General features: G+C 57.6%; 1 protein-coding gene across 3 annotated transcripts in view; it reads right to left on the bottom strand.

Moving 5' to 3' along the window:
• Positions 1-7,753: 7,753 nt before the first annotated feature.
• MPRIP (myosin phosphatase Rho interacting protein) overlaps positions 7,754-25,334 on the bottom strand; it is a 128,376-nt gene continuing 110,795 nt past the window's right edge. The window contains exons 16-24 of one of the 3 annotated variants that reach the window (XM_061176573.1): positions 20,338-24,087; positions 17,403-17,550; positions 16,637-16,754; positions 15,346-15,505; positions 14,383-14,502; positions 13,604-13,690; positions 12,934-13,096; positions 11,809-11,894; positions 7,754-8,433 (exon numbers count right to left, since the gene is read on the bottom strand). In XM_061176573.1, coding sequence (XP_061032556.1) covers positions 8,362-8,433; positions 11,809-11,894; positions 12,934-13,096; positions 13,604-13,690; positions 14,383-14,502; positions 15,346-15,505; positions 16,637-16,754; positions 17,403-17,550; positions 20,338-24,087 — 4,704 coding nt within the window. In that variant the 3' untranslated portion in view covers positions 7,754-8,361. Of the gene's footprint in view, positions 8,434-11,284; positions 11,346-11,808; positions 11,895-12,933; positions 13,097-13,603; positions 13,691-14,382; positions 14,503-15,345; positions 15,506-16,636; positions 16,755-17,402; positions 17,551-20,337; positions 24,088-25,334 lie in introns of all 3 variants that reach the window. The other 2 variants (XM_061176572.1, XM_061176570.1) reach the window with 2 other exon arrangements.

Genomic DNA, 25,334 nt, shown 5'->3' with positions numbered 1-25,334 from the left:
CATCCTCACCAAAGTGTGTTATTTGTGATCTTTTTGATGATGGCCATTCTGACTGGTGTGAAGTGGTATCTCATTGTGGGTTGTTTTTTTTTTTTAAATTTATGTATGTATTTATTTTTGGCTGCATTGGGTCTTTGTTGCTGCACACGGGCTTTCTCTGTGGAGAGTGGGGACTGCTCTTCGTTGCGGTGTGCGGGTTTTTCATTGCGGTGGCTTTGCTTGTTGCGGAGTACAGGCTTTATGCGCGCGGGCTTCAGTAGTTGCAGCACCCGGGCTCGATAGTTGTGGCTCGCGGGCTCTAGAGCACAGGCTCAGTAGTTGTGGCACATGGGCTTAGTTGCTCTGCAGCACGTGGGATCTTCCCAGACCCGGGCTCAAACCCATGTCCCCTGCGTTGGCAGGTGGATTCTTAACCACTGAGCCACCAGGGAAGTCCCATCTCATTGTGGTTTCAGTTTGCATTTCCCTGATGATTGACAGTGTTGAGCATCTGCTCATGTGCCGGTTAACCATCTGTGTTTTTTATTTGTAAAAAACTTCTGTTCAGGTCTTCTCCCCATTTTTTAATTGGGTTGTTTGCTTTTTTGATGTTGAGTTGTATAAACTGTTTATATTGATTATATTTTGCATACTAACCCCTCATCAGTCATATCATTTGCAAATATTTTCTCCCATTCAGTAGCTTGTCTTTTTGTTTCGTTGACGGTTTCCTTTGCTGTGCAGTTTTTAAGCTTAATTAGGTTTCATTTGTTTATTTATTTAAGTTTATTTATTTATTTTTTGGGGCTGCCTTGGGTCTCTGTTGCTGCGTGTGGGCTTTCTTTAGTTGCGGCGATCGTTGCGGTGCACGGGCTTCTCATTGTGGTGGCTTCTCGTTGTGGAGCACAGGCTCTAGGCACATGGGCTTCAGTAGTTGCAGCGCACGAGCTCAGTCATTGTGGCTCGCGGGCTTAGGTGCTCTGCAGCATGTGGGATCCTCCCAGACCAGGGATCGAACCCGTGTCCCCTGCATTGGCAGGTGGATTCTTAACCGCTGCGCCACCAGGGAAGTCCCTGTCCTTTAATACTGAGGACGCTCACTTCTGTGCCTAGCTTGTTGAGTGTCTTTTATCACTTTCCCAAATGCCTACTGGTTTTTAAAATTGCACGTACACAGGGCTTCCCTGGTGGCGCAGTGGTTGAGAATCTGCCTGCCAATGCAGGGGACACGGGTTCGAGCCCTGGTCTGGGAAGATCCCACATGCCGCGGAGCGACTGGGCCTGTGAGCCACGGCTGCTGAGCTTGCGCGTCTGGAGCCTGTGCTCCGCAACAGGAGAGGCCGCGATAGTGAGAGGCCCGCGCACCGTGATGAAGAGTGGCCCCCACTTGCCACAACTAGAGAAAGCCCTAGCACAGAAACGAAGACCCAACATAGCAATCAATCAATAAAATAAATCTTTAAAAAAAAAAAAAATTGCACGTACACAGCTTTAATAGTGTTAAAGCTGTTAAAACACCACCATATTAGACCAGTGTCCTGAAACTATGCTTGACAAGAATAATTTTTTAAAATGGGTGAAAAACAACTGAAACATCTTTGAACAATTGGAATAGTACTGAAAATGTTTCTTTTATGTGTCTGTACTCGTTTATTTTTGTTAAGTTTTACAGATGCCACGAGTTGATTTCTAATAGGTAGAGTCAGACTTGAATTTGTTTGTGTTTATCTGAGTAAAAGTTTGGATTCTGCAGTCATTTTCACATGTTTTACTCCAAAGGTTGTGACAATATTGGGGGAAAAAAAAGTTTCTTATTCTAAATTTTTTTAGTGGGTCACAACCAGAATTTTAAAAAATGAAATGGGATAGAGACGTCAGTGTGTGTCCTAGGAAGGGTGCATTATTTTGTGAAATTTTGGATTGTGGCTGGGGTGTATGTATGTGCGTACTGGGTCATGATGAAAAATGCATTTTCTTTTTTAAACAAAAAGTAAAAATACTGTAACTCTCCGAATGAAGGGGCAGGTATGGGGGAGTTATAGTTCTTTTTCTTGTCTTACTGTCTTTTTGGCCCCCTGAAAGTTTCTGTAACAGCCAATGTACCTTAATTAGATTATGGATGTAAAATATTTCTAACTCTTCGTTGTGTGTGAACATGTGAAATCTCCTGATTTTAAAATGTTGACAACTAATCCAAAAACTTGAAAAGCAGATTTTATAAAAGTAAAAACAAACCAAAGATCCATTATAAGTCTGTAGGTTCCTGACCAGCCTTCTGACTTTTGACCTAAATGCCTATTTTGCATCATGTCCTTCTGTTAAACAAAACCTCGTTCACAGCATGCCAAGGGTGATGCAAAAATAGTTTATTATGATATTGTTTATGTAAAGTTAGGTAATATTTACAGTAGAAATGATCAGCTACATCCATGGGAATCTAGCATGTCACATAAAGGAATAAATATTTTGACAAAGTAACACTTCAGTTGTAGTGAGCAGCTGATCAGAAATTTTGTTTTTAAAAAAGAGCCTCAAACTAAACCGTAAAAGTCTTGAATTGTCAGAGAGCAGCGAGCTGACCAGGCTCTTCTCTTCAAGAGGCCCTGAAGTCCCATGGGAGATGGGCCCCTCCCGGGGGCCGCCAGGGGTGGGGGTGGGGCACACGGTGGGTCTCCATGCCACTTCAGCCTGGCGAACATTATTGTTCAGCGTTAGTACAGAAATTAAACACCAGTTAAAATTATACAAGCTTATTCTTTGAACATGTACCACCTGTGAAAAATTAGCTGTGGCAGAAGTGATTGTTGCTGTGAATTATTCCCGAACTTGTCACAGTAGAAGAAACTACCTACGCTTTCCCACTTTGTTCGTATGCTGCCCCCGCCCCGCCAGCAGCTAGGCATAGTATGCTTTTGTCTCAAGTAGCTGGATTGAGACATTCACCTGATAGAAGAGCATATTTGTGAGAAAGGTCACCGAGGGTTCTAATTGTTGAGGAGCCACTTAGAAACTTTACGTTTTATAAATATTACTTAGGAAAAGTCTTAATCACTTAACTGGTTTTGAATCCTAACAGTAAGTCAGTAGATACGTTGTTAATACTAAAGGTAAGTCCTAAAATCCATTTTAATTGGTTTTGTGATACAAGCATAACACAAGAATGAATTTAGTGTTCTTTGTAATCTATTCCTAGCTTTCTATAAAATAAAACTGAAACAGGTGACATAGCTAGCTGTAAAGGGGAGAGGGCGGATGGCTGGAAACGTGATGGGCAGCAGGCGCCCGTGGGTCTGAAGGCTGCTCTGCGTGAGCTCAGACTGCCCTCCCGGCTCGTCCCACAGGCCTGGACGGCCCAGTTCTCAAGTATGCTTACCAACCTGACGGGCACACATCGTAGAAGAACAGCGTTACGAGTCTTGCGGCGTCCATGCCGTCACACACAACCACCCAGCGCTTGGCTGGACTCCCACGCAGCCCCCAGCAGGTGGCCACGGGTCACTGACTTAGACCCCAAGGCGTTGGGTCTCCTGCAGGTCCTAAGTCACTGTGTGCAGGATCTGCGCAAGAGCAACTCCTGTGTTCCTCCTCCTCCTGATTTTTCTCAACACTTTGAATGGCTCTGCCAAGAAGGAGGAACAAGTACAACCGAGATCTTTCAGGGAAAAACAAAACCACCTGTTAAATGGCCAGAGCTTTATGAAAGGTAACACAGGTCATTAAAAACACTTCCCTGTAATGTTGTACCCAGAGCTGTTCTTCCTATCTTAGAAAGCGATGCTTGTATGAGGAAAAAAGAACCCCCCCCACAGCCTTCGTCACAGAAATGCACGCGGTAACTGCTGAGTAATATTTACACTGCTTGCTCTGCATAATGTCCCGGTTTTTCTAGATTCAGAGGAACTGGGAGCTGCACGGGGTGTGCGGGGTCCCCTGGGCCCTGGAAGGAATGGACACAGTGTGTCTGAGTTGCTGTCGGGGACACAGGTTGGGCCTGCTCTGCTGAGGGTCTTCTGTTGACAGACCTCAGGGAGGGGAGACCGCTTCCCTTTACAGAGAAACAGGAGGAAACTCACTGTTCTCAAAAGGGCAGAAGAACGAGACCGGTCTTTTCCAGCAGACAAAACTTGAGAGACTGACAGAGTTCATCTCCATACTGGGTTTCTGTCCTGTCTTCCTATCAAAGAACCCAAAACACGTGGTTTCTGAGACCTCACTTAAGGCTGCTGCTTATTTAAGTTTTCAGCTGTGGAAAGTACGGCCTTGCGAAAGTGTACACACGTGAAAATACACAAAACTAAAGTGCAACCCCGCCTCCCGAGAGCAGGCTGAGGAGGGCCGGGCTGGGCCTGCTGCGGCGGGAGTGTCCCCAGCGTCTTGCGCTTGGTGCCGAGAGCAGGGGCGGGCGCTACGTTTCACCTGACCTCTGGTGAGGAAGACCTTTCCCAGACTTGGGAGTCTGACACCTGCGCTCATGCCTCTCGGCGCCCTGGCGGCTCCTCCGAGTCTCTGGAGCCGTCCAGGATCCCGTCTCAGAATGGCAGGATGAAGGAGCACCCACGATCACAGGTGGAGAAGATGGGTGTGCAGATGCCTGCAGTGACACCTCTGGAAGAAGTCGGTTCTCAGCAGCACCTCCCAAGTCCTCTCCTAAGGGTGGGGCTGCAGCACCAGGGTGCCGGGACCTCGTTAGTTTCGGCTGAGTGGAGGAAATGCTAGGGCAAGAGGTAAAATCTGTTCATAAAGCAAATTCCTAGTCAACATGAAACACCAAGAGCTCAACTGTCCAGGACTTTGGGGTGTGAGACATTCCAAATGACTGCAGTTTCCAGAGGAGAGAAGCTTCCAGTTAAGGTGCCAGATCTTTTTTCCTTCTAGTATTTCATTCTTTTTGAGTATCATACTACACACTTCCCAGTCCTTTGTAAAACTCTGGCAACACTTCAGTCTCCTCCCCTTTCTAGGTGATAAAGGGCTAGTGTCTAGTATTTTGTTTTATGAAATCGCGTCTTGAAAGTAAGCTTCTTGAGAACAGTGATGAGCAAATTTCTTGTCGGGAAAGAGAACTGCTGGCGTGCTGTGTTCATTTTACTCTCTAATGGAGAACAGCTTTGAGTCCCTGGAGAAGACCGTGTCACGGGCGAGCGGCGGGGGAAGCCTGGCTCATGGTGCTCCGGGGGGACGCCGTGGCCTCTGGGGGGAGCGGGAGCCAGTACCTTCGCGAGGAGAACGCGCACACCTGTCTGCCTGCCCCTCCCAGCGGGGGACACCCCAGGGGCGCCCGCACAGGTCTCACCGGCTAGAGCTGGGGGACCCCGGCACCTGGCACCGGCTGCAGAGGGGGTTCCAGGGGAGCGCTCACCCTCCAGGCCCCTCGGAGGGGGCAGGCGCTGTGCCGCCCCACCCAGAGGATGTGGAGGGGGCCGCCAGGCGCAGTGATGAAAAGATGGTGTTTCTTTCGCAGAGAAACGGCACTGAATAGACGTCGCTGTGAGTGCTGACACCGTAGGTCTTGTCTCGTGGCCTCATCTGTCAGAACTGCTCTCAGGCAGTTCCCTCTCTTCCTGAGCCTGGCGTCCACGAGGCCTCGGTGCCCAGCTGTTGGGTCAGTGAGCCGCTGCCTGCGTCTGGACACCGTGAATGACAGGCTGCCCGTGACTGGCCAGAGGCTGGGCCTTCCCTCGTCCTCGGTCTCCGCTGGTCACCCCAGCACAGCCATCGCTTCGTCCTAGAAAGCCACGCTGGCTCTCACGCGCCATGGCACAAGCCCGCGAAGCACGCTGCAGCCAGCACGGGCACCTGGAACACTGGCCTTCAGAGCTGCTCAGGCCCCGGCAGCACGTCGGAGCGGAGGAGGCCGCGAGCCCGGCGCCCTTGCACTGCAGTGATGCAGGTGTTCACAGAGCCGTCAGGTGGCGTGAGCCTGTCCAGCCGTCCCGCTGGTCTGTGGGGCTCGGCTTCGCTGCAGGTGCTCGCAGGTCCCAAATGAAGGAGAAACGTTCACAGGAAAATGTCACCACTGTGAAGAGCCGACCCAGGGGAACCTTTCCCTCCTTGGGGACGCGGGGATGCCCCCCGTGCTGCGGGAGTGCCAGGAGCAGCCTGGGCTCGCGGTCACCTGCGCCTCCCTGTCCGCAGCCCCCCAAGGGCCTGTTCTCGGCCAGCGCAGACACCAGCTCAACCTCTGCACACGGGTTCTTCGTTCCTTCTGGAGTTCGGCAGCTCAACTGCTGCCTGGGAGCTTGGGGGCTCGCAGGCAGAGTCCGGAGGACGCTGCGTGGCGGGGGCTGAGGTGGGACAGTGAGATGCAGAGCAGAGACCCTCGCCGTCCTGTCCTGCCTGCTCCCACCAGCCCGAAGCTCAGACCTGGTTCCGAACCAGACGGCGGCTGTCACCACGTGCTGATGCCCAGCACGGCCGGGGGTCGTTGCTCGGCTGGTTGAGCTTTCGCAGCGCATTTCCTGGCCACCTCTGCCTGCAAGCCCCGGATGCTGCTGCCGACACCTGTTACCCAGGATTCCTGAGGTCAGACCTCAAAAGATAACTGATGAAGACACGTGAATAAAATGCTCTTTTGACCTAATCAGGAGCACTGCACAATCCAAACGCTCACGTCTACGGGCAGACGAAACCCAACTCTGTGCGCGGACCCTGCCCTTCTGGGAGGGCCGGAGATCCCCCAGGGGCAGCAGGGGCAGCACAGGGCAAACCCGGCCTGACGAGGTGCATGCTCGGAGAAGGGACACGAAGCCACAGTCACGGCACCCGAACAGCCGCCCGAGCCTGGGAGAGGCCTGCCCAGCAGATCCCCAGGGCACCTGTCACGCGGCCCTCGATGACACGCTCACAGACCACTCTGGAGACAGCGCCAGTCTACACGGCGGGGGTGTCTGATGAGCAGAATGAAAGGAGCTGATATTCTCTGCTTTTAAAAACATGGAAGGATAGCGGCAAACGAGTGACTGGTGTGGTGCGAGACTCTGAACAGCTCGTGAGCAGGGAAGGCCCACTGCAGCCAGGAGCTCTGAGACCATCCAGTGCGAAGACGGCACGGGAGCTGCACTTCTCGCAGGTCCCAAATGAAGGCCTCTGTCCTGCCCTTCCAGGACTTTCTCCAAATGACCTCGTGCGTTCACTTAATCTAAAAACTGAGCAAGATGATTTCTACGTTTTCACGCCCAAAGCACCCACGTACCCGAGACTGTGGTGCTCACCCAAGCAGTGAGCAGAGTGGAAGTGCGCTGGCAGGCGGCAGGGTGCCGACAGCTGCCATGAGGCCAGGAGGCCTTGCCCCCCAGCGCCCGGGCGTCTGGGCTGGCTCCCACCTGGTGGGCTTTCTCATGCTCCCCGTCCTAACAGGATGAGGAGTTTTCATGGGGCCATCATAGAAACCCCAATTTCAGAGGTTTTCAACAAGTGCTGTGGAGTGGCTGGTGGCGGTTAAAAAGTTGTTACTCAGACCACTAAGGAAGCAGAGCTGTCGGTCCGGGCCCGGCGCAGGCGCCCCCAGTGCCGCACGGCCTCAGACCTCAGGTGAACTGAAGGAGACTTAGCACGTCACGATGGCCAGTTCTCATCTGGTTCCAACATCTGCTCTAACCTTCTCGACTTAACACAGAGTCTCCTGTCAACCGTATTCTCTGAGGGAAAACTCTCTTCATTATTTGTGGTCACAGTCTGAAGCCACAGGCTGCAGGTCAGCATCTACCGAGTATGAAAGGACCAGGGTTCCTGGTGACCAAGAAAGAAGCGAGCGTAGGAAGGAATGAGAGGGGCCTGGTTTTGTGCAAGATTTAATAAAAAACAAACAAAAATAGGAATGGCTGCTTTCAACATTTTCCAGGTTGTGAAAGGTTTACCACGAGTATCTGGGGTGTGGTTCTAAGCGGCATTAGTGGAACAAATACAAAATGCTGTTCTCCTCTGAAGCCCAAAGGTGGTACATCCAAGGTTCTAGGCCACACTCCCCCGCCGCAGGCTACCAGCTGTCAGCGCTGGGACCGCAGCACACGCCTCCACGCCTCATGGCCGGTTCTCTCCCAGGGACCCGCCCGGGCCCTGACCCCACCGCGCACTGGGCGAGACAGAGCTAGCTTATCACAGGCTGCTGGGCCTTAATACTGACGTGAGCACGGGGGCGACGGGGGAGAGCCGCGTGCGCTCGGGCGCTCGGCCCCTCGGCTGGGCTGGTCATAGACAACCATGGGGAAAAGCTTCGATAAACACAACAGGGAGTGATGTGAGCAGCCCACAGACCAGTCTCTCACGCATCCATACCGCAGTTACTGAGGACGATAACAACGATAACGGTAACAGAAATCGAAGGTGCAGGCGAGGGCGGCGGCCGCGGGCCAGGGAGGCTGCGTCTCAGCTGCAGGGGAGCAGCTAGTCGCGCTCCAGGTCCCTGGACTCAAAGAGCTTCAGGCGATCTTGCACCGTCAGGCCTTCCTTCAGACTCTGGTGGAGAAACAGACAGGCCGTTAGCCGGCGGCCCCGCTTGGCATGGGCGGCAATCCGGCGAGAGGCGCGGCTCGGGGCTCCCGGAGGGTTAGTGGGCGTGCTAGAAGGGCCACGACCCCCAAGGTGGTGGTGTTACTAGATGAGAAGGAAAAAGAAACAAGACCAATACTGAGCTTAGGGCTCTCTCTCGACAAGCAGGGATCAGACCAGTGGAGCCAGGAGAGGAGACCCTGCCAAGAACATGAAGATGCCCGCTACGTCCGCATCCACGTCTGGTCTCTTCGCGGCCGCACGCTGGCAGCACCTGCTGCACCGATCACAAACCCTGTTGGACTCTCTCACTGCCCCGGGGATTTGGGAACGTGGCGGTGGGAACATGTCGGTTTGTTTACTGAGACTCTGAGAACGGAAACCCATCCTTGTTCATGTAGGACCTCGGCGAAGGTGGGGGACAGAGGATTTCCTGCTTTACTCTGGGAGGCTCTTCACAGAGACTTAATTTCTGGATGAGAAAAGGAGCATCACCTCAGAGCACGACTGAGAAGGAGGTGCCTCGCTGCCATCGGATCTGCGTGGCAAGTCCAGGCTTCACCGAGGCTGCGGAACCGGGGCCGGCCCACAATCAGCAGGTGAGACCGAGCCCAGCCTCCACCTCAGAGCAGACCCGCTTCCCCTGGGGCCCCAGCTTCACCCAGGACAGCTCTGCTTGCCTGTATTTTTTAATTTAGATGCCACTGGTCAGAGGAAGAGGACAAATCCACGTCCCATGCTGACATCCATTAACGCCCACGACTGCCTCACGTGCTCTCGGGACTCTGGTCCCAAGTGCGCCTGCTTCAGGTCAGGGCCGCCATCTACACGGCCGCCAGTCTCATCCAGGGGCTGGGCCCCGTCTCCTGCCACACTGCACTGCTCTCGCTGGGGACTTCCCCTGGGCGGCAGCACAGCGCCGCTGCTGAGTCCTGAGGGACAGATTTTCCCGCCGCGCACGGTCGCCACACACACTTGGGGGCCACCCCTGCTGTGCAGCCGCTCACCACAGCTGGGAGGGCAGAGCCTGAGCAGACCCCGCGCTGCCCCGCGCACCCGGCATCTCCGTGACTCCACGCCCAAGACGACCAGGCGGGGGCCTCCATCCCAGAAAATACGATCAGGAAAAAGGGCAACACAGAGCCGTGCAACTGTCTGTTGACAGCACGTTACAGGCACAGCATCATGGCTGGTGTCCTTGAGGGTGAACCGTAAGGGCCCCAGCTTCCTCCTTGGGCCAGCAGGGCTGTCCCCACACACCGAGAGCACTGCTCTTACGTCGCAAACAAACACAACTCTGGGAAACCCCGCTCCTGGGCTTCTCCCCACACTCATCTGGGTCCTGGCCTTGCAGAGAGCCACAGGCAGACCCTCGTGGGTGTGCCTGACAGTTTCCTCCCTCATCCCTGGCCTCTGCTTTAGCGAGCTCCTGGCCAGCGTAGAAGCTGCCATCCACACGGCAGCACATGTGTGCCAGCACATCTCAAGAGGTCTTTCCACTGATCTTCTGGCCCTTTGTCCAAAGCCCAAAGTACTGTGTGGCTTTTGGGATCTTAGTTCCCCGACCAAGGATCGAACCCAGGCCCCAGCAGTGAGAGCGCCAAGTAAGTCCTAACCACTGGACCACCAGGGGATTCCTGCAAAGCACTTTTATTTCCCTCCCCCGACACATGGTCCGCCTGACGGGGCGGGCTTGCTGGAGCAAGGCTTCCCTGGAAGGGCCCTAAGCAGAAGTGTTTGTCATATGTCATTTACAGGCAAAAGGCCCAAAGCACTCACGGTGAACTTGCAGCAGCTACAGTTCAGCCTCAAATAGAAGTAAAAATCATCAACAAGAAAACCATAAACCAAGAACACGTTTCCCTTCTGCTAAACAGAACGTTTTTCATGTTTAAAGAAAAAAGCCCAAACTAAGTTTTGAACAGGCCTTAAACCATTTCTGGCGATAAGTAAGCCAGGACTGTAGGGAAATAAATATACTAAGCGCAAACTACTTGGATTTCCTTCTGTAAACTCTCCCTAAACCAAACCCCTCAGCCCGCAAGTGAGCCGGGCACACCTGCCAGCGTCCCCTGTTCTGAGCCCTTCCTGCTGCCCTCAACTTCCTTATCAGAGAATCAACGAGATCAGGTCAGCAGAGCTGATGAACCCACTAGGGAATGAGTGACTGTGTGCCCCGGATGCCTGGGCCTCGTGGGAGTCGGGAGCGTCCAGGCTGGGTCGGGGTCAGACAGCCTGATGTTTCTGAGCCAGCGCTCAGCCCCTGCTCCCTGTCTTTGAAGGCACCCGAGGTCCTCGGGGCTGGGAAACGCTCAGCCCCAAGCGCTCGCAGTTATCTTGCTCTACTGAGTGGTTTCCGGAGCTGCACGTGCGAGGTATCAGCTCCCTGGCTTGCTGGGCTCGGGCCTCCTGGGCCTGTTAACAGGGCAGAGGGCGGAGGGCGGGGGCGCGGGGCGGGGGTACTTCAGCAGTGGGCGGCTCTGTCAACTCTGCTTCCCGACGGAGGGCAGCGGTGCCCCCAAAGAACGTGAGCGCACAAACCATTCGACATGCACGTGACGGGGCCGAGATGCCGGCCCCACGGGCAGCGCACCAAGCTGCGGGGACTCCCCTCGGTTAGGAGGTTACAGTGTAGTTAACTCCCCAGGACAGGTTAAGGCACGTCACGTGGCTCGTGTACGTGCCGGCTGGAGCAGGAGGAATGAAAGTAACCAGAAAACGAGGAGCTCGCTATGGAGGTGTGAGCAGTGCATGCAGGTAGCACCCTCTCGAGGGCGGCGGGCGGGCGGGCGGGTGGTGGTGAGAGTGGTTTACCTACACGACAAGGGGCCGGGAAGCGGGTCGTTTCAGTTATCCCATGAGACCTGCTCAATTACGGACTGTCGGGGGAAAGAGCAGAAAACAGAAGACACACACACAATAAATCCTAAATGCAACATGCTGGGCAACCCATCCTCCAACCCACCTTCCCACAGAGGGGCACGCGGGGGCGGAGGGCACACACTGGGGCGAAGGGGCTGCGGGCAGCTTTGTCTCTCGAAGGCAGCCGGCGTCGGCATGAACTAGGGACGTGCAAGGAGCAGTCCAGATGGGGCAGGACCGACCCAGCAGGGTGCCGGTCTGAGGGGATTCACCCGCGCCCTGCTTGCTGTGGGCCTGGCCCTCTGCTGTCGCTGGCAGGAGATGGTCCCACTGCTGGGCGAGGGACACACTCAGTGCGAAGCCCCCGGAACTGGCCCAGCAGGGTAAGCGCGTGGGGCCGGTGAGTTCTGGGACCCTGGGGACCCTCTGCTGCGGCCCTAGGTGGGCTCTACATACCCAGGGGCTGGACCCCAGACTCACCTTGGACCTGATGCTTCTGAGCTGTCGGCTGACACAGGATCTGTCTTTCTTCAAGAAGTCAGGGTTGCTTTTAGACTTCATTATATCTGAGAAGACAAGCAGACCCAGTGCCTGTTTTGTAAACCCCCTGGGAACAGACTTGGGTTTGAAGGCTTCCAAGGCTTATCATCATCACCCATACGTGAGACGTTTCCTTCAGCAACCCAAGAGAATCCCAAACAAAGAACTGTAAAACACGAGATCCTTGGAACAGCTCCGGGCGCTGGGAGACCTGGAGGAGGCACGCGAGGCCCCGGGCCAGGCTCCTTCCCGTTGGCCGGCCGCAGCACCCGCTGCCCCTGGGCCGCTGGGCACACCTGCCGCCCTCCTCCTTCTCAGAGCCCCGGGCTGCTCAGGGTTTTTAGCTTCCCATACTTCTGGCGCTCTCCCTCACTTGCTGAGAGCTGTGCAGTGACCTCACGGCTCAGCCCCCACCGTGGCGGCAGAGCCAGTTCTGTGCTCTTGTGCGTTCAGAAGGGTCACAGGCTGCACGTGCTCACTCCTAACCCTAAATCTGCTGGCCCCCAGGCTCCTCCTCGGAAGCAGCCAGTGTCACCATCCCGTCCCCGGTCTGGTTTGAGCTTCGCTGCACATGGCCTGCCTGCCTTCAGGAAGACCTGTAACGTGCCCGCCCAGCAGCTATGCAAACTGGCGAGGAGGGACCCTTGCCGGCCAAGAGGAAGCGGGTAGTGAGCTAGGGCATCTCTTCAGTAGGCAGCATCCCCCCATCCACTCCCCCCATGGCCTTTTGCAGATTTTATGGTAAAACCCCAGGATCAAGAACCAGCGAGAGCTGCTTACAGAATGAGTGAATTGTTCAGGAAAATGGGAATCACAGCCGGCTGTCACTGTGAACACACACACCAAGGTATGACTGTCCCTCAGGGCAACCAGTGCAGCGTCGGAGGAGAAGGGCTTCCCAACCAGGAGGGCCCGAGAGCCGGGTGCCTGCCACCCCCCAGCTGTTCCCTACCAGGAAGTGAGTCTGACACAGAAAAGGACTCCTCTGCTTGAATCAAGCGCCAGCAGCTCCACGACTAAATCACCGCGAGTTACTGAGTCAGAATCCAGAGCTGGAGGACTCACCGTATCCGGACACGGGGGTGTTTTCCGGTGACTTTTCACCCAGTGCTTCGGTCGCGGCTTTCAGCTGCTCCTTCAGCCTGCTGATGTCACAGTCGGCCTTCGCCCTCACGATGCTGAGCTCTGTGTAGATGTCCTTGTACTTGTCACTAGCGTACTTCTTGTCCTTGGGGACAGAAGGGCAGAGCAAAGAACAGTTACAGCCAGGCTGGGTGGCCCGTCCTCCTGGGGCCAGAGCGCTTCAGGGGTGACTGGGGACGGGCCCGGCAGCAGAGAAGGCAGGTCGACCCCCGCCTTCCAGAGGCAGAAACTGGACACAGAGTGAAACAGGCATGGCAGGGCCCCGGGCTATAGCCAGGCTGGTGCCGCCTTGAGCCCCGAGGACCTCCGTGTGGCTTCAGGGTGGAAAACCCCTGTGTCTTGGATCCCCTAAGTGACTTGGCCTCCAGGAGCGCCCGCAGGAGACAATAGTGTGCTTGGGTCTTGGGTCCCTGCCCCAGCACATGGTGGGCACGGGGACGGCCCCTTGTTCCTGCCGCGCCCGCCTGCAGGCTGCCATTCTTCCCGTGGAAGTGAAATCTACTCCAGAGCTGCTACATGTGACTCTGGACACGTGTGGCCCCGCCCCACCCAGAGCCCGTCCCCCAGGTCCACTGGTGGGGACACGCGTTACCCGCAGCGCCGTCTGTAGCTCATCCTTGAGGGAGCTGATCTCCTGTTTCAGGTACTGAATTTCTGATTCCTTGACCCGCAGTAAGACCTAGAAAGAGAAATCAGAGACTCCCGCTTAGGAGCAGAGGGGCTGCCAGGGCCTCGAGAGCGAAGACTGAGCCGCACGGAGGGCTCCCCTCCACACGCCAGTGGGCAGGCAGCTTTCTCCCTGTCCTTGTCAGGGAGAAATGGCCGTGACCCCTCCTGACCCGAGAGCCTCGTCCTCAGCCTGGGAGCTCCTGGCACAGAGCCCAGGAGGGAGTCCTGCAGAGACCTCAGGTCAGCCTCTCCCATCATCTAGGAAGAGATGCTTTCATGAAATTTTAATTGAACGGGGAAAAATCTAAGTGCTTTCATAAAAGAACACCTTATACATAAAAAGCAATCATTCTGACTTAAAATGAACCTTCCTGATCTTGAGTAATACAGCCTTAAGAATCTCAAGCAGCTGCAGGGTTCACATAGTTACTCAATGTTTCATTTTAGTTGGTCAGTGTTTGTGACGTGGTAGAACAGAAGGGCGGAGGGCAGGTGAGTGAGGATGGGTTAAAGGTCCCTGTGGCCTCGTGAGGGGTCCCACGCTGCCTGGCAGCTAACTCTTCTCTTTTGCGTCCTGGCATGACTCAGGTCTTTCCAGGTTCTCCCCCTCTTGCTGTCCACAAGCTAGAGGCCACCCCCCAGTCCCCAGGTGGGGCTTGTATGGTGTGAGCTGGTAAAGAGGGACCTGGCTCTGAGCCGTACCTCTAACTCATAGGCGTCCTTGCCCTGCGTGAGAGGTGACCCAGCGGCCTCGCCACCAGCGTCCCCGGTCAGCAGCGTCCGTAGCCGTGAGATTTCGGCAGCCAGGCGGTTGTTCAGCTCCTGGGGGACAGCAACACAACCAAACAGGGTGCTCTACAGAGCTGTTTGGCCGCGAACCCAGGGCGCGCGGCCAGGGTAGCGTGCAGCACGGGAGGCCTGCAGCGGTGCCTGTGCACGGTGGCATCTCAGAGTCAGTGTGGACACCCTGGCCAAAGCCATTTACACGGCCTAATGCTTCTGTGGAACTGCAGCTGCAGAATCCATGCTCCTCAGCCCCGTTCTGTCACCGTGACTAGTGTTAATCAGTTCCAGGGTTTGTGCCCCTGAGTTTCGGCAGGATCAGGACCTCCCGCCACCCTCACCACTCACTTTCTGTACCTTCTTTCCAGCTAGCAGGTGGTCGTCTTAGGCCACCGCAGTGACCAAGCAGAACCAGTCCTGCCGGAGCGTCCCCCCCATACGGGCAGCTGTGGGCCCACAGAGGCCTCGAGCCTGGGCCAGGCCAACGTGGCTGTCTCCTCAGTGCCGGGGGAGGACGAGTGGTCTTGTACCCACAGAGAAGCTTTTTTCAAACTAGACCTACCTTGAGCTGTTCCATTAGCCAGGATTTTAAATGTACCCCAGTTTTCTAAGGAGCAGGCACATTTTAAGAGAATCTGACAGAAGCAAATGTGAGCAGCGTATGGTCTCGACTGGGAGGCGTTTAAACACGGTGCCAGCCGTGGGGACGGGAGACCTGGACCCGTGCCGCCCAGCAACAAGGGAGGAGGCACAGACATCGCGGAGCCGCCAGACCCCGAGGCCGGCAGCCGGCTGCGGAGCGGGGGGGCTCAGCGCCAGCAGCTGCAGGGTGACGCCAGCCGTCGGGAGACGCCCGCAGCTTGGGGCCCCAGGGCGGCGCACCTGGTTGTGGGCGTTGAGCTCCTGGTTCTCGCGCTGGCACTGCCGCAGGGCCTGCCGCTCGGCCTCCAGCGCCTGGGCCAGGTGGGCGTTCTCCAGGCACTTCTGCGAGTACTGCTCGGAGAGGACCTCCAGCTCGCGCTGCACAGACTGCAGCTCCTCCCTGGGGAGACGGCACCGCTCACTGCCCTGCCCTGCCCTCGCCCCGGGGCCTGGGCCGCTAAGCAGCCCGGCGTCGCCTTCGCGAAGCCTGAGGGACGCCGAGACCCACACCGCGGAGCGACCGCGAGCAGAGCCCTGCACCTCGTGGTCTCGGGTGGCCGTGCAGCTCGGCGGCCCCGTCCCTGTCCTCTTACCAGCAGTCCAACAGCCCCCACTGGCGGAACTCCTCTCCCCGGGTCCGGAGAGGCCTCACCCACGCACCCCAAAACACGCTGTATCAGAGAGAGGTCAGACCTGGGACCGTTTCTAGCACTAACTGTCTGTGCCAACTCGATCCACGTTCAGAAAACCAAAGCCTCGTGTCGTCGTTCTCGGCCACCCTGGACTTGAGAAGGGCTGATGTGGAACCGACACCCCCTCCAGCCGAGGTGAGCTGCTCCCGGCCGCCTGCCCACCCACCTGCGCCCTGACTGCACTGCACGGGAGCCCGGGAGAGGGGAGACCCTGATGCTGTGCGCTGCGGAGCCCCGTGAAGGCTGGCTCTGCACGGCCCCCGCAGCAGCCAGTCGAGGGGCTCCCAGTGGTGCGAGTTCCACTGAGGGCAAAACTGAAGAGTGGCCGTGCTGGTGAATGCTCCCCATTCCCTTGCCTCTGCAAAGAGAACCGGCGCACGCACTTTTTAAAAATGTAGGGGTCGTGGCCACTTCTGCCACGCACAGCCACAGAGCATCTGTGTCACGCGCTACACCGTGTCCCCTCCCCACAAACTCCTGAAGCAGCAGCAGCTGAGGGACAGAAGGAATCTGGGGTAGCCTCTGAGGTCGGCCCTGAAGATCCAACAGTATTTATAAAATCTCCTCTGCCGCGTCTTATTCTTTACATTTTAGTAACTGGTTTCCGTCTGACTCCGTAACAGGAGCCCACTTGGGCCATGAGAGCAGCGGCTCGCTGACCCCCAGGATGGTGCTGGGCCCCTCAGGAAGGAGGCTCTGAGCAGCCTCAGCGCCCACGGGCCTCCACCCGCACCACCCTGGGGACCCGAGTCTCTGTGGCTCTTACAGGGAAGGTGCCGCCCCGCCCCCAAAGGACCTCCCTCCGGCCCGGCCCCCAAGGGCCACCTCCGCTGACTCACAGGTACTGCCGCCGCAGGGCCTCGATGTCCGCGTTGACACTGCTGATCTGGGACCGCTGGCTCTTCTCCAGCTCCCGTTCCATCTCCTCACGGTGGGCATTCTTCATGGCTTCGATGGCTGTGGACAGGACGTGGCCCTCAGTACCCACGGGCTTGGGAGGTGAGACCAACAGGAAGGCGGGACGTCCCCCACTGCTAATGCCAGCCCATTGGCAGTTGGGCCGGGAGGATTCCCGGGGAACTCCCCCACAAAAGGGATGCAGGTGTGTTTTTTTCTTGATGTTAACAGAAGACCAAACTGATTCAATAAATGTCAATGTTAAATCCAAGTATGAGTTTGTAGGACAAGCAGGCTTTCAGGGTGGCCTGTTTCCTTAGTGCCAAAATCAAAAGCACCGCAGGATAGTTACATGAACGGAGGGGACACAAGCCAATGGCCCAGGGCTCAGTCCGGACGCTCTGGGCTCTGACGGACCAAGGGCCGCCAGAGAAGTGCCAGCAGACGGGCTGATGAGACCAGGGCAGCCCCTCACGAGCACCAGGTGTGCCGGCGGCCACGCAAAGCAGGAGTGCTGGCGCGGGGCTCTCGAGCTCTCAAAGGGCTCCTCAAACCAGCCTTTCCCCCAAGGGAATTGTCAAAGAACTCTCGTGGGTAACGAGGCTTCAATCTCAGCCCAAAGGCAGTGAGAAGGCCAGTCACTGCTCAGAGCTGTGCGTTCAGCTCAGGGACAGCCCGCTGCCCGTCCCCGGGGTTCGCGGCTCCCACCTGAGATGGTGGCCGCGGTCTCCTCAGCCAGGAGGCGGTCTTTCTCCTCCCGCAGTTTCTCCAGTTCCCGCTGGTGCTGCCTCTGCAGGTCTTCGATCTTCTTCTGGTGTGTTTCTTCCATGGCTGCAAACCCTCGCTCGCACGTGGCCTGCAAGGTGCACAAGAGGCTTTACTGACTTTTCTTCTGCTATTTACTGAACAGACCTCAGCCCTGCCCTCCAGGCTCCTGGCACAGAGGAGGTGCTCTCTCGAGCTGAGCCCCGTGCCAGCTGTCTGGAGACTCACTCTGCTCCGGTGTGTTTTATGCTCCCAGAGCATTTAGAAAAGGGTGCCTGATTTCTGTGGTTGTTGTGAATCCCATTTCTCTGTAGAAAGAGTTGGTATCGTGGGCAGGAAAAGGCCGCAGTGGAATTTAAAATAGCCAATCCTGGACCTTTATGGACCGACAGGAGGGGGGAGGACAGAGTAAACGGGCAGAGGCTGGCCGCGTCTGGTCTGAGTTTCACAGCCAGACGCGCTCAGCACCGTCACACACTGGGCATCAAGCACAGTCATGAACAGTAATGTCTTTGTCAGCTGCAGGGAGCCAAGGCCATCCTGTGAGTGACGGGTAGTGGGTAGCCCAATGCACGGAGCCAGGGGGCCCAGCCCTGCCACTGCCCAGCTGGCCGCCCTCACCGGGTCACTGAACCTCTCAGGCGTCCACTGAGGAAATTAGGTTAGGGTGTACGACTTTTCCTTTTCCTTTGGAAGGAGTACAAAGAGGGGGCACTAATTAACGAGTGCCTCTGCTAACTGTACCGAGACCCACGACGGAAGAGCCGCTCTCCAAACCTGTCTGTGCCTTGCTGCAGCCTGGCGTGGTGTTTGGCCTAGACATGGGTGTGGGGAAGGACACAGGCATGACCTAAGAAGGGCTCAGACCATCCCACACACCCTCACTGTGTAGTAACCCAGGCCTGGCTTATCAGAGTTGGTCTCGTCGATGGGGTGGGTATGAGGGGTGGTCTGTGCAGCTGTTTTGTGCGTGGAGGCACATTTCTTGTCTAAATCCCTTGCAACATGTTTCAAAGCAGGAATCGCGCCTTTCACTGATCCTTAAAAACTGGAAGAATGTGGCCATGTTAATTCCAAATCCAAGTATGGGTGGGATCCCCCTCCCAATCCTGTATTTGCACATGGATCAAGAAAGGGTACCAAGAAATCCAGCCGCCGTGTGCGGGCACCTCTGTCTCAGCCCCCACGGTGACTGAGAGGCCCTTCTGAGACTCTCCAGTCAGTATTTTTCAAACTCACGGTCAGAGTCTGGACTTCCCTGCGACAGATTTGCTTCACTGGGGAAGTGGTCTTAAGTGCTATCCGCCACTCACTGGGCGTTTCTTCTTGCAGGGGCTGCACCTGGAAGCTGCTGTCTCCTCTCACTGCCCTCACACCCCGGGACACTGGAGGGTCCTAGCGCTGCCCTTTCGCACGCTGTGGTTCAACATGGACTCTTGGTTAACACATAGCTGCGAGGTCTTAGTTTGATTTGAGGGCTTTAGAATAAAGATAAGGGTCAAAATTCTTCCTACAGAAACACTAAGGTGTCTTTAAAGACTGGCTGCTTCCTTGGAGAGTATATGTGTTTAAAAAACGATTAATCTAATTTTTAAGCCAGTAATCCCTGGGATCAATCAAAGTTCCTCGGCAACCACTGTGCAGAGTCATGAGAAAAAGCACCAGCCTTCAGCTGTCAGAAGAGGGGCCCTCAGGCCAAGACCCCAGTCTCCCTGACCTGGGCAAAAATCTGCACAAGTAACAGCTGTCAGCCGGGCCCCAAGAGAGCGGTTTGGTTGTAATTTCTGCGTGTCTCTCAGGGCCCAACAAGAATAGGCACAGGACAGAGGATGCCGCCCACAGCAGGCAGCATCCAAGCCCCAGCCTGCATCACCGCTGGGGCAGAGCCTGCCCCCAGTGTCGGCACAGGGCTTTCCTCCCTCCCGGGTTCGTGCCGATGGGCGTTGAGAGCCAGTCTGGGCCTTGTCTAAGTTGCCTGCTGCGCAGACGCGCTGGGTGTTGTGGGAAGCGGCCAGGAAGTTACTTTCAACGTGGCACCGGCATGCGCTGGCCGCACGGGGACCGTGCGGCACTTTCCAACAGCCCTTGAAGCTTCCTTGGGATCCAGAATAGCCTTCAAAAGGTTTGGACTGACTTGGGAAAAGAGCAGTGGAAACGGCCTGGCAGGTACTAATGGCCCGCCTGCTTGTCGCAGCAGCGCCGGGCCGCCCTCAGTACTGGACGCAGTGCCGGCTCACAGCTGGAGGACGGGGCTGGGGACGGAGGGCACGGGAGGAGCCTGGCGTCTACTGGATGCAGCTCAAGGGGTGGCGAGAAGCCCGAGAGGACGAGGCCCAGAGCCCAGGCTGCCTTGATGGCTCCACACAGCCCAACGCCCCAGGGCCCGAAACGTCACCTTGATGCGCCAGGGCCTGGGAATCCTGTCTACCAAGGTGGGTGTGAAACGGGGTGGGGGTGTGGTGGGAAGGTCACTTCTCAAAACCCCTGGAGCAAATAAGGCTGTGCTCCCTGTAAAAGCAGCCGTTCCCACGCAGGGTTCCCACCAGACGTCTGTCCCCACAGAACTGGGGCGGGAGTGGCCCTCAACACCCCACTGCAAACATTCTAGCCTTTGTTTGGGAAGCCCCCCTCTGCTCTCCGGGGACAGCTGGAAGGCGAGGACCCTCCCCAGGTCCAGGTCTGCACAGCTGGAGGTGGGGGCAGGGGGAGCTTCCCCACCACCCTGCCTCGCCGGGCCCTGCTGGGACCCCACCGCCGCCAGTGGGAGGTCAGCGGGGAGCAGCCCATCAGCTCCTGCTGCTGTTCGCTGACTTGGAGCCAAGAACTGCGTCCCAGCTCCGCCTGCACTGGACGCCCCGCGACCGCTCTGCTTCGAAACCTTGAGGCTCTCCAAGGCCCTCTGGCGCTCTTCCCGCAGTGAGGCCGCGCCACCCGCCAGGCCCTGGTGCTCCAGCGCTTCCCGCAGGACGTCCACCTGGGCCTCCAACTCCTGGACGCGCTCCTTCAGCCCCATCACGGAGTCGGCCCCCGCCTCAGCTGGCCGGCTGGGGGACGGGGGGCCGTGGGCTGCTGGGGCGGCAGGGGGCCGCCCCTGGTAGCGGTGCAGGGTCTCCTGCAGGCACCGCAGCGTCTGGGAGTAGTGCTGCTGCAGGGCCCGCAGCTCCTCCTCGTGGATGGCCTGTAGCTCCCGGATCTTCAGCTGGAACTTGTCCTCCAGGGTCTGCACCTGGCCCACAGGCTGCCTCTCCAGCTCCTGCCTGTCCCCGGCCAAGGCATCCAGCCGGCTCAGGACCCGGCCGCGCACAGCCTGCGGCGCACCCTCCGCCCGGCTCGGCCGCTCCCCTGTGTAGCTGACCTTCCACTCCTCAGACCACCCTCGTGGGGCAGCCAGGCTCTCGCCGCGCTCACGCTGCCCCTCTTCCAGACGCCTCTGCTGCTGGTCGAGCTGGGCGACCTTGGTCTTGAGCTCCGCGTTCTCCCGTTCAATGGCGGCGATCACCTCCAGGTACTCGCTCTTCTGCTTGCGGAGAAGCTCCTCGTACTCCTCCCTCAGGGCCCCCACTGCTTGCTCCTGCCCCTGACAGGAGGCCCCCCTGCCCGACCAGGACTCCCTGTAGCCCCGGAGCTCCTTTTCATACTCCAGCCGGATCCTGCAGGCTGTGTAACACACCTGAGCCTGAATAATCGCATCTTGAACTAATAAGGAAGAATACTGGCCGAGGCCTCCCAGGCAAGCGCTACGGGAGAGATGCCGGGATGCCTGGAGAAGCTTCTGACAGTCTCGCACTGCCTCCACAGAGAGAAGTGAGGTTAAAGTGGCAGAGATCTCTCCCAACAGACTGGCCTTATCTTTAAGCTGCAGGGCGAGCTCTTCCTGAATAGCAACCAAGGCCCCAGAGCTCTGGCTGGACAAGGGACAGAGAGCCGGCGAGCCAGCTGGGTCCTGATGACTCGGTACTTCTTCCGGCGGGCTCCCAGTCCAGGACACCTGGACACCATCTCCGGCACCTGCTGGAAGCTGGAGGGTTTCCGAGACCTGCAGCATCACTCTCTCGAAGTCGGGTGTCTGGTAGGCCCCTAGGATATCCCCCAGCATGCGCTTGTGCTGCTGCAGGGCTGCCTGTGTGCCCTGGAGGGTCTCCTGGATGCTCTGCAGCCTGTGGTGGAGGGACCCCCTCATCGAATGCACGGCAAGGCTGAGCTCCGCCCTGACCCACGTGGCGTCGGCCAGGGCGGGGACCGGGGCTGGCGGGGCGCTCGGCCGCCCACCTCCCGAGGCGCTGGCTGCCTCTCCGCCCAGCGTCTCCAGGTGCCGGCTCAGGGACTCGACCTGGCTCCAGAATTCTCCATCCACCAGCACCTTCTTGGCCCAGGCATCCACTGGGGCCCCAGGACAGGCCACGGCACTTTCGGACTCCAGCGGCCACTTTCCGGACTGAGAGACCTCGAGGAGCACGTGCGAGACATCCGAGCTTGTGTTCCTCAGTGAGTCTGCTATCTGGCCTATCAGCGTGGCCTCCAGGGCTATCTGATCAGAAAGGAGCTGGAGCTGTTCCTGCTCGCTCGGCTCCGGCAGGTGTGCTGGCTGCCGTGAGGCCGCTTTCTCTTCCTCCAAGAAGCCCGCCTCCCCTGGGGGAGCCGGCTGGTGACACAGGGCCTGGATGGCGCCGACCAGCAAGCTCTCCAGGCCGGCCAGGAGCCCCGCCCCTGCGTCACCCGGCAGAGACCGCAGCTGTTCTCGGCAGCTTTCCAGGCAAGCCAGGGCCTGGCTGTTTTTCACCTGGAAGTCACCGAGCTCCTCGACGTGGTTCTCAACCACCTCCGCCCTCGCCTGTCTCTCCTGCTCCAGCTGGGAGGCCAGCGCGGCAACCTGGAGCAGGCTGGCACGGAGCTGCTCGCGCAGCCGCGCCTCGGTGCCAGCCCACTGCTGGTGCAGAGCCAGCAGGGCCTCCTGGCTCTGGCCCTGCTGGCTCTCCAGCTTCACCGTCACGTCTTTGAGCTTCTCCTCGGTGACGTAGAGCTTGGTCTCCAGGGAGTGGATGATGGAAAGGTAGGTGTCCGAGTCGCTGGTCGCTGGGAGCGAGCCGGGGGTGGCCTCCGACGACATGCTTTCCTCCGAGGGGGAGCGGTCCTGACTGGTGTCAGAGGACGTGCTGCTGGCCCAGGTCCTCTCAGACCCGTCAGGGTGGGTGTACTTTTGGCACTGGATTGTGGAGAACCGGATTCTTTGCCTCTTAAGGCCGGGTGCTCCCTGGTCGGGTTTTGAGGTGCTCTGCAGGTGCCCCTCCCTGTCGGACGCTTCTGACCTTGGGGGCACTGGGCTCTCTTCTCTCCTGGGGCTGCTGTCCCCGTGCCCCTCCCCCAGGGCAGCCCCCGGAGGTGCGCCGGCAGCCTGGAGCTGTGGGCCCGAACGTGCGACGCCGTCCTCCTCCTCGGCTTCTTCCAAGGAGCTCCGTGGCTCCTCGGCGTCCTCTGAGGACTCCCTGGCCAACTGCCTTACGATCTCTTCCTTGGCCTGGGGCTTCACTTCTGTTTCCTCTAAGCTGCTCCCCAAGACAGCCATCTTAACCAGCACATCCTGGAGACCCCGCTCTTTCCTCTCGAGCGCCTGCTCGTGCGCGTCCTGGATGCGCCTCAGCTCCTCCTCCTTCTCCTGGAGCCGCGTGTGCGCGCCCTGGAGCTGGCTGGCCACCCTCCTGTAGGAGTGCTCCAGGCTTTGGTAGTCAGCCTCCCTCCCCTTCAGCTTCTCCTGAAGCGCAGCCACGTCCCCGTCGGACGAGGTGACGCGGCCCATCAGCTCTTGGAAGCGCTGCCGGATCAGGTCCCGCTCGTCTCGGAGGCTCTGGACGTGCTCGGCCAGCTTCTGGATGCTGGCCTCCTTCCTCTCCAGCTGCTCCTCCAGCCGGCGCACCGCCTCGCTGCCCTCGGACTGGGCGCTCAGCTTCTCCTTCTGCAGGACCTCCACCTGCTGCTCGTGGTCCTGGAGCCGGTCCTCGAAGGCGCTGGCCCTGTCCTCCGCCTCCTTCAGGCTCTGCAGAAGCTCCCGCTTCTCCCGCTCACAGCTCCCCAGCAGCAGCTCGTAGTTCCGCTGCAGCTTCTCCTCCATCAGCCTCTGGGCCCGCTCGCTGGCGCTGAGCTGCTGGCTGAGGTCGGCGACGCGCTCCTGCAGCCGCTGCACTTCCTTCTGCCGGTCCCGCTGCAGCGCCTGCTGCCTCTGCAGGTCCCGCAGCTCCTGCGTCCTGCCCAGCAGCAGGGCCTCCGCGCTCTGGAGCTCCCGCTCGCTGGCGCGCAGCTGGGCGTTGAGCGCGGCCTCGCTGTGCTGCCGCTCCTCCAGCTGCGCGCGGGCCTTGTCCTTCTCCAGCTTCAGCTCGCCCTGGAGCTTGGCCAGCGCCTGCTCCTTGATGGTGAGCTCGGCGGCGGCATTGCCAAGCCGCGCCTGGAGGCTCCGGATCTCGGCCTCGTGGTGCCGGATCGCGTCCTTGGCCTCCCCGTAGCTGCGCTTCAGGGCCTGGATCTGCCGCGTGATGAGCTCCTGGCGCTGGCACTGGGCCTCCAGCTCGCCGTGCAGATCCTGGTTGACTCTGTGGAGCCTCTGCCAGGCGCCGGACGGGGAGGCGGCCACTTCAGTCTTAAAAAAACCGATGAAATACGGGTTAGTAACACTCGGCCTCCCAGTTCTGAGTGTCACACCTCTGGCCAGGGTCAACCACAGAAAGGCTCCTTGGTGGGTCTGCCTTTTATCCTCTGCACAATTTTTTTTCATTTAAAAAAGAGAAAAACAACTAACAAATCGTCTCATTTTTTTTTTTTGGTAAGTAGTTGCTTCCAGGTAAACAGAAAACATGGACATTCACATCAAAACAGCTCTAACCGAACAGCTTCTAGGAGAAATAAACCAAACAAAACTGAATAATGGAGCACACTGATAAGCAAAATGAAGACTGAGGAGGGACAAGAGACTCCAGCAAGAGGGACGGGCAGGAGCAGAGCAAAGCGTCCGTTTGTTTGTTTGTTTTGCAAAACAAAAGGCACACAGCTCCAGACCACAAACCCCACCAAAGCGCAGGACCGGTGACGATGCCACTTCCTTCTGGGACAGGGGAGAAGGAAGGGAGGCACCGCTGGCGGATGTCAGCGAGGTGACATCCGAAACATTTTCCTGTGGGAGGCGGAGCCCGTCCTCTACAGTAACAGGAAGAACTAATCTCTACCTGCAAGAAGACAAAACGAAGGGGAAAACGCAAACCATGGAGTAAAATATGAGAGTTAACAAAACAAACAAACCTTTGTGGCATTCAAAATAAGAAAGTGAAGCATGCAGAAAATAAAACACAATTGAAAGAAAACTCCCCAAACTAGAAGGCATGCAGAGTAGACAGAACTAATTAACGCAGGAAAAAACAAGAACGTGAAAGGAGTGAGAATAGCTCAGCCTAAGCACTGGCCTGCCTGTGGCTCCCTCCAGGTGTGCTGGTGGGGAAGCCACAGATGTGACACTCAGTTACGTAAGTCAGACACTCCACGTCCACGCCCTGCCAGCTCCTCCTCCCGGCCGTCAGCGCGGAGCCCACCCCCAGCTGCTGACCCTTCTCACCCTTAACCCCAAAGCCCCTTGCTCATTCAGACTTTCGATTATAAGAATTTCCAAAGCACATAGGGAGGTTAAAAGTAAACTGTCCTTTGACCTGGCGGGGAGGTGTTTTAACGTGTCAGCTGACGGACGGGCTTCAGTGCGGGCTCATGCAATCGTCCGGGTTAGACACGGGACAGGGTAGCAATGTTCAAACTCTGCTGCCAGGATCTTTACCACCTGGTGTGAAATGAGTGCGTGTAGGATGGCGGCCCAACCAGGGTTTAAAAAGATGCTTCCCAAAC

Source organism: Eubalaena glacialis, chromosome 19, assembly GCF_028564815.1.
Source record: "Eubalaena glacialis isolate mEubGla1 chromosome 19, mEubGla1.1.hap2.+ XY, whole genome shotgun sequence".
Lineage (NCBI taxonomy): Eukaryota > Metazoa > Chordata > Mammalia > Artiodactyla > Balaenidae > Eubalaena > Eubalaena glacialis.
This window is presented reverse-complemented; position numbering and strand designations above follow the sequence as displayed.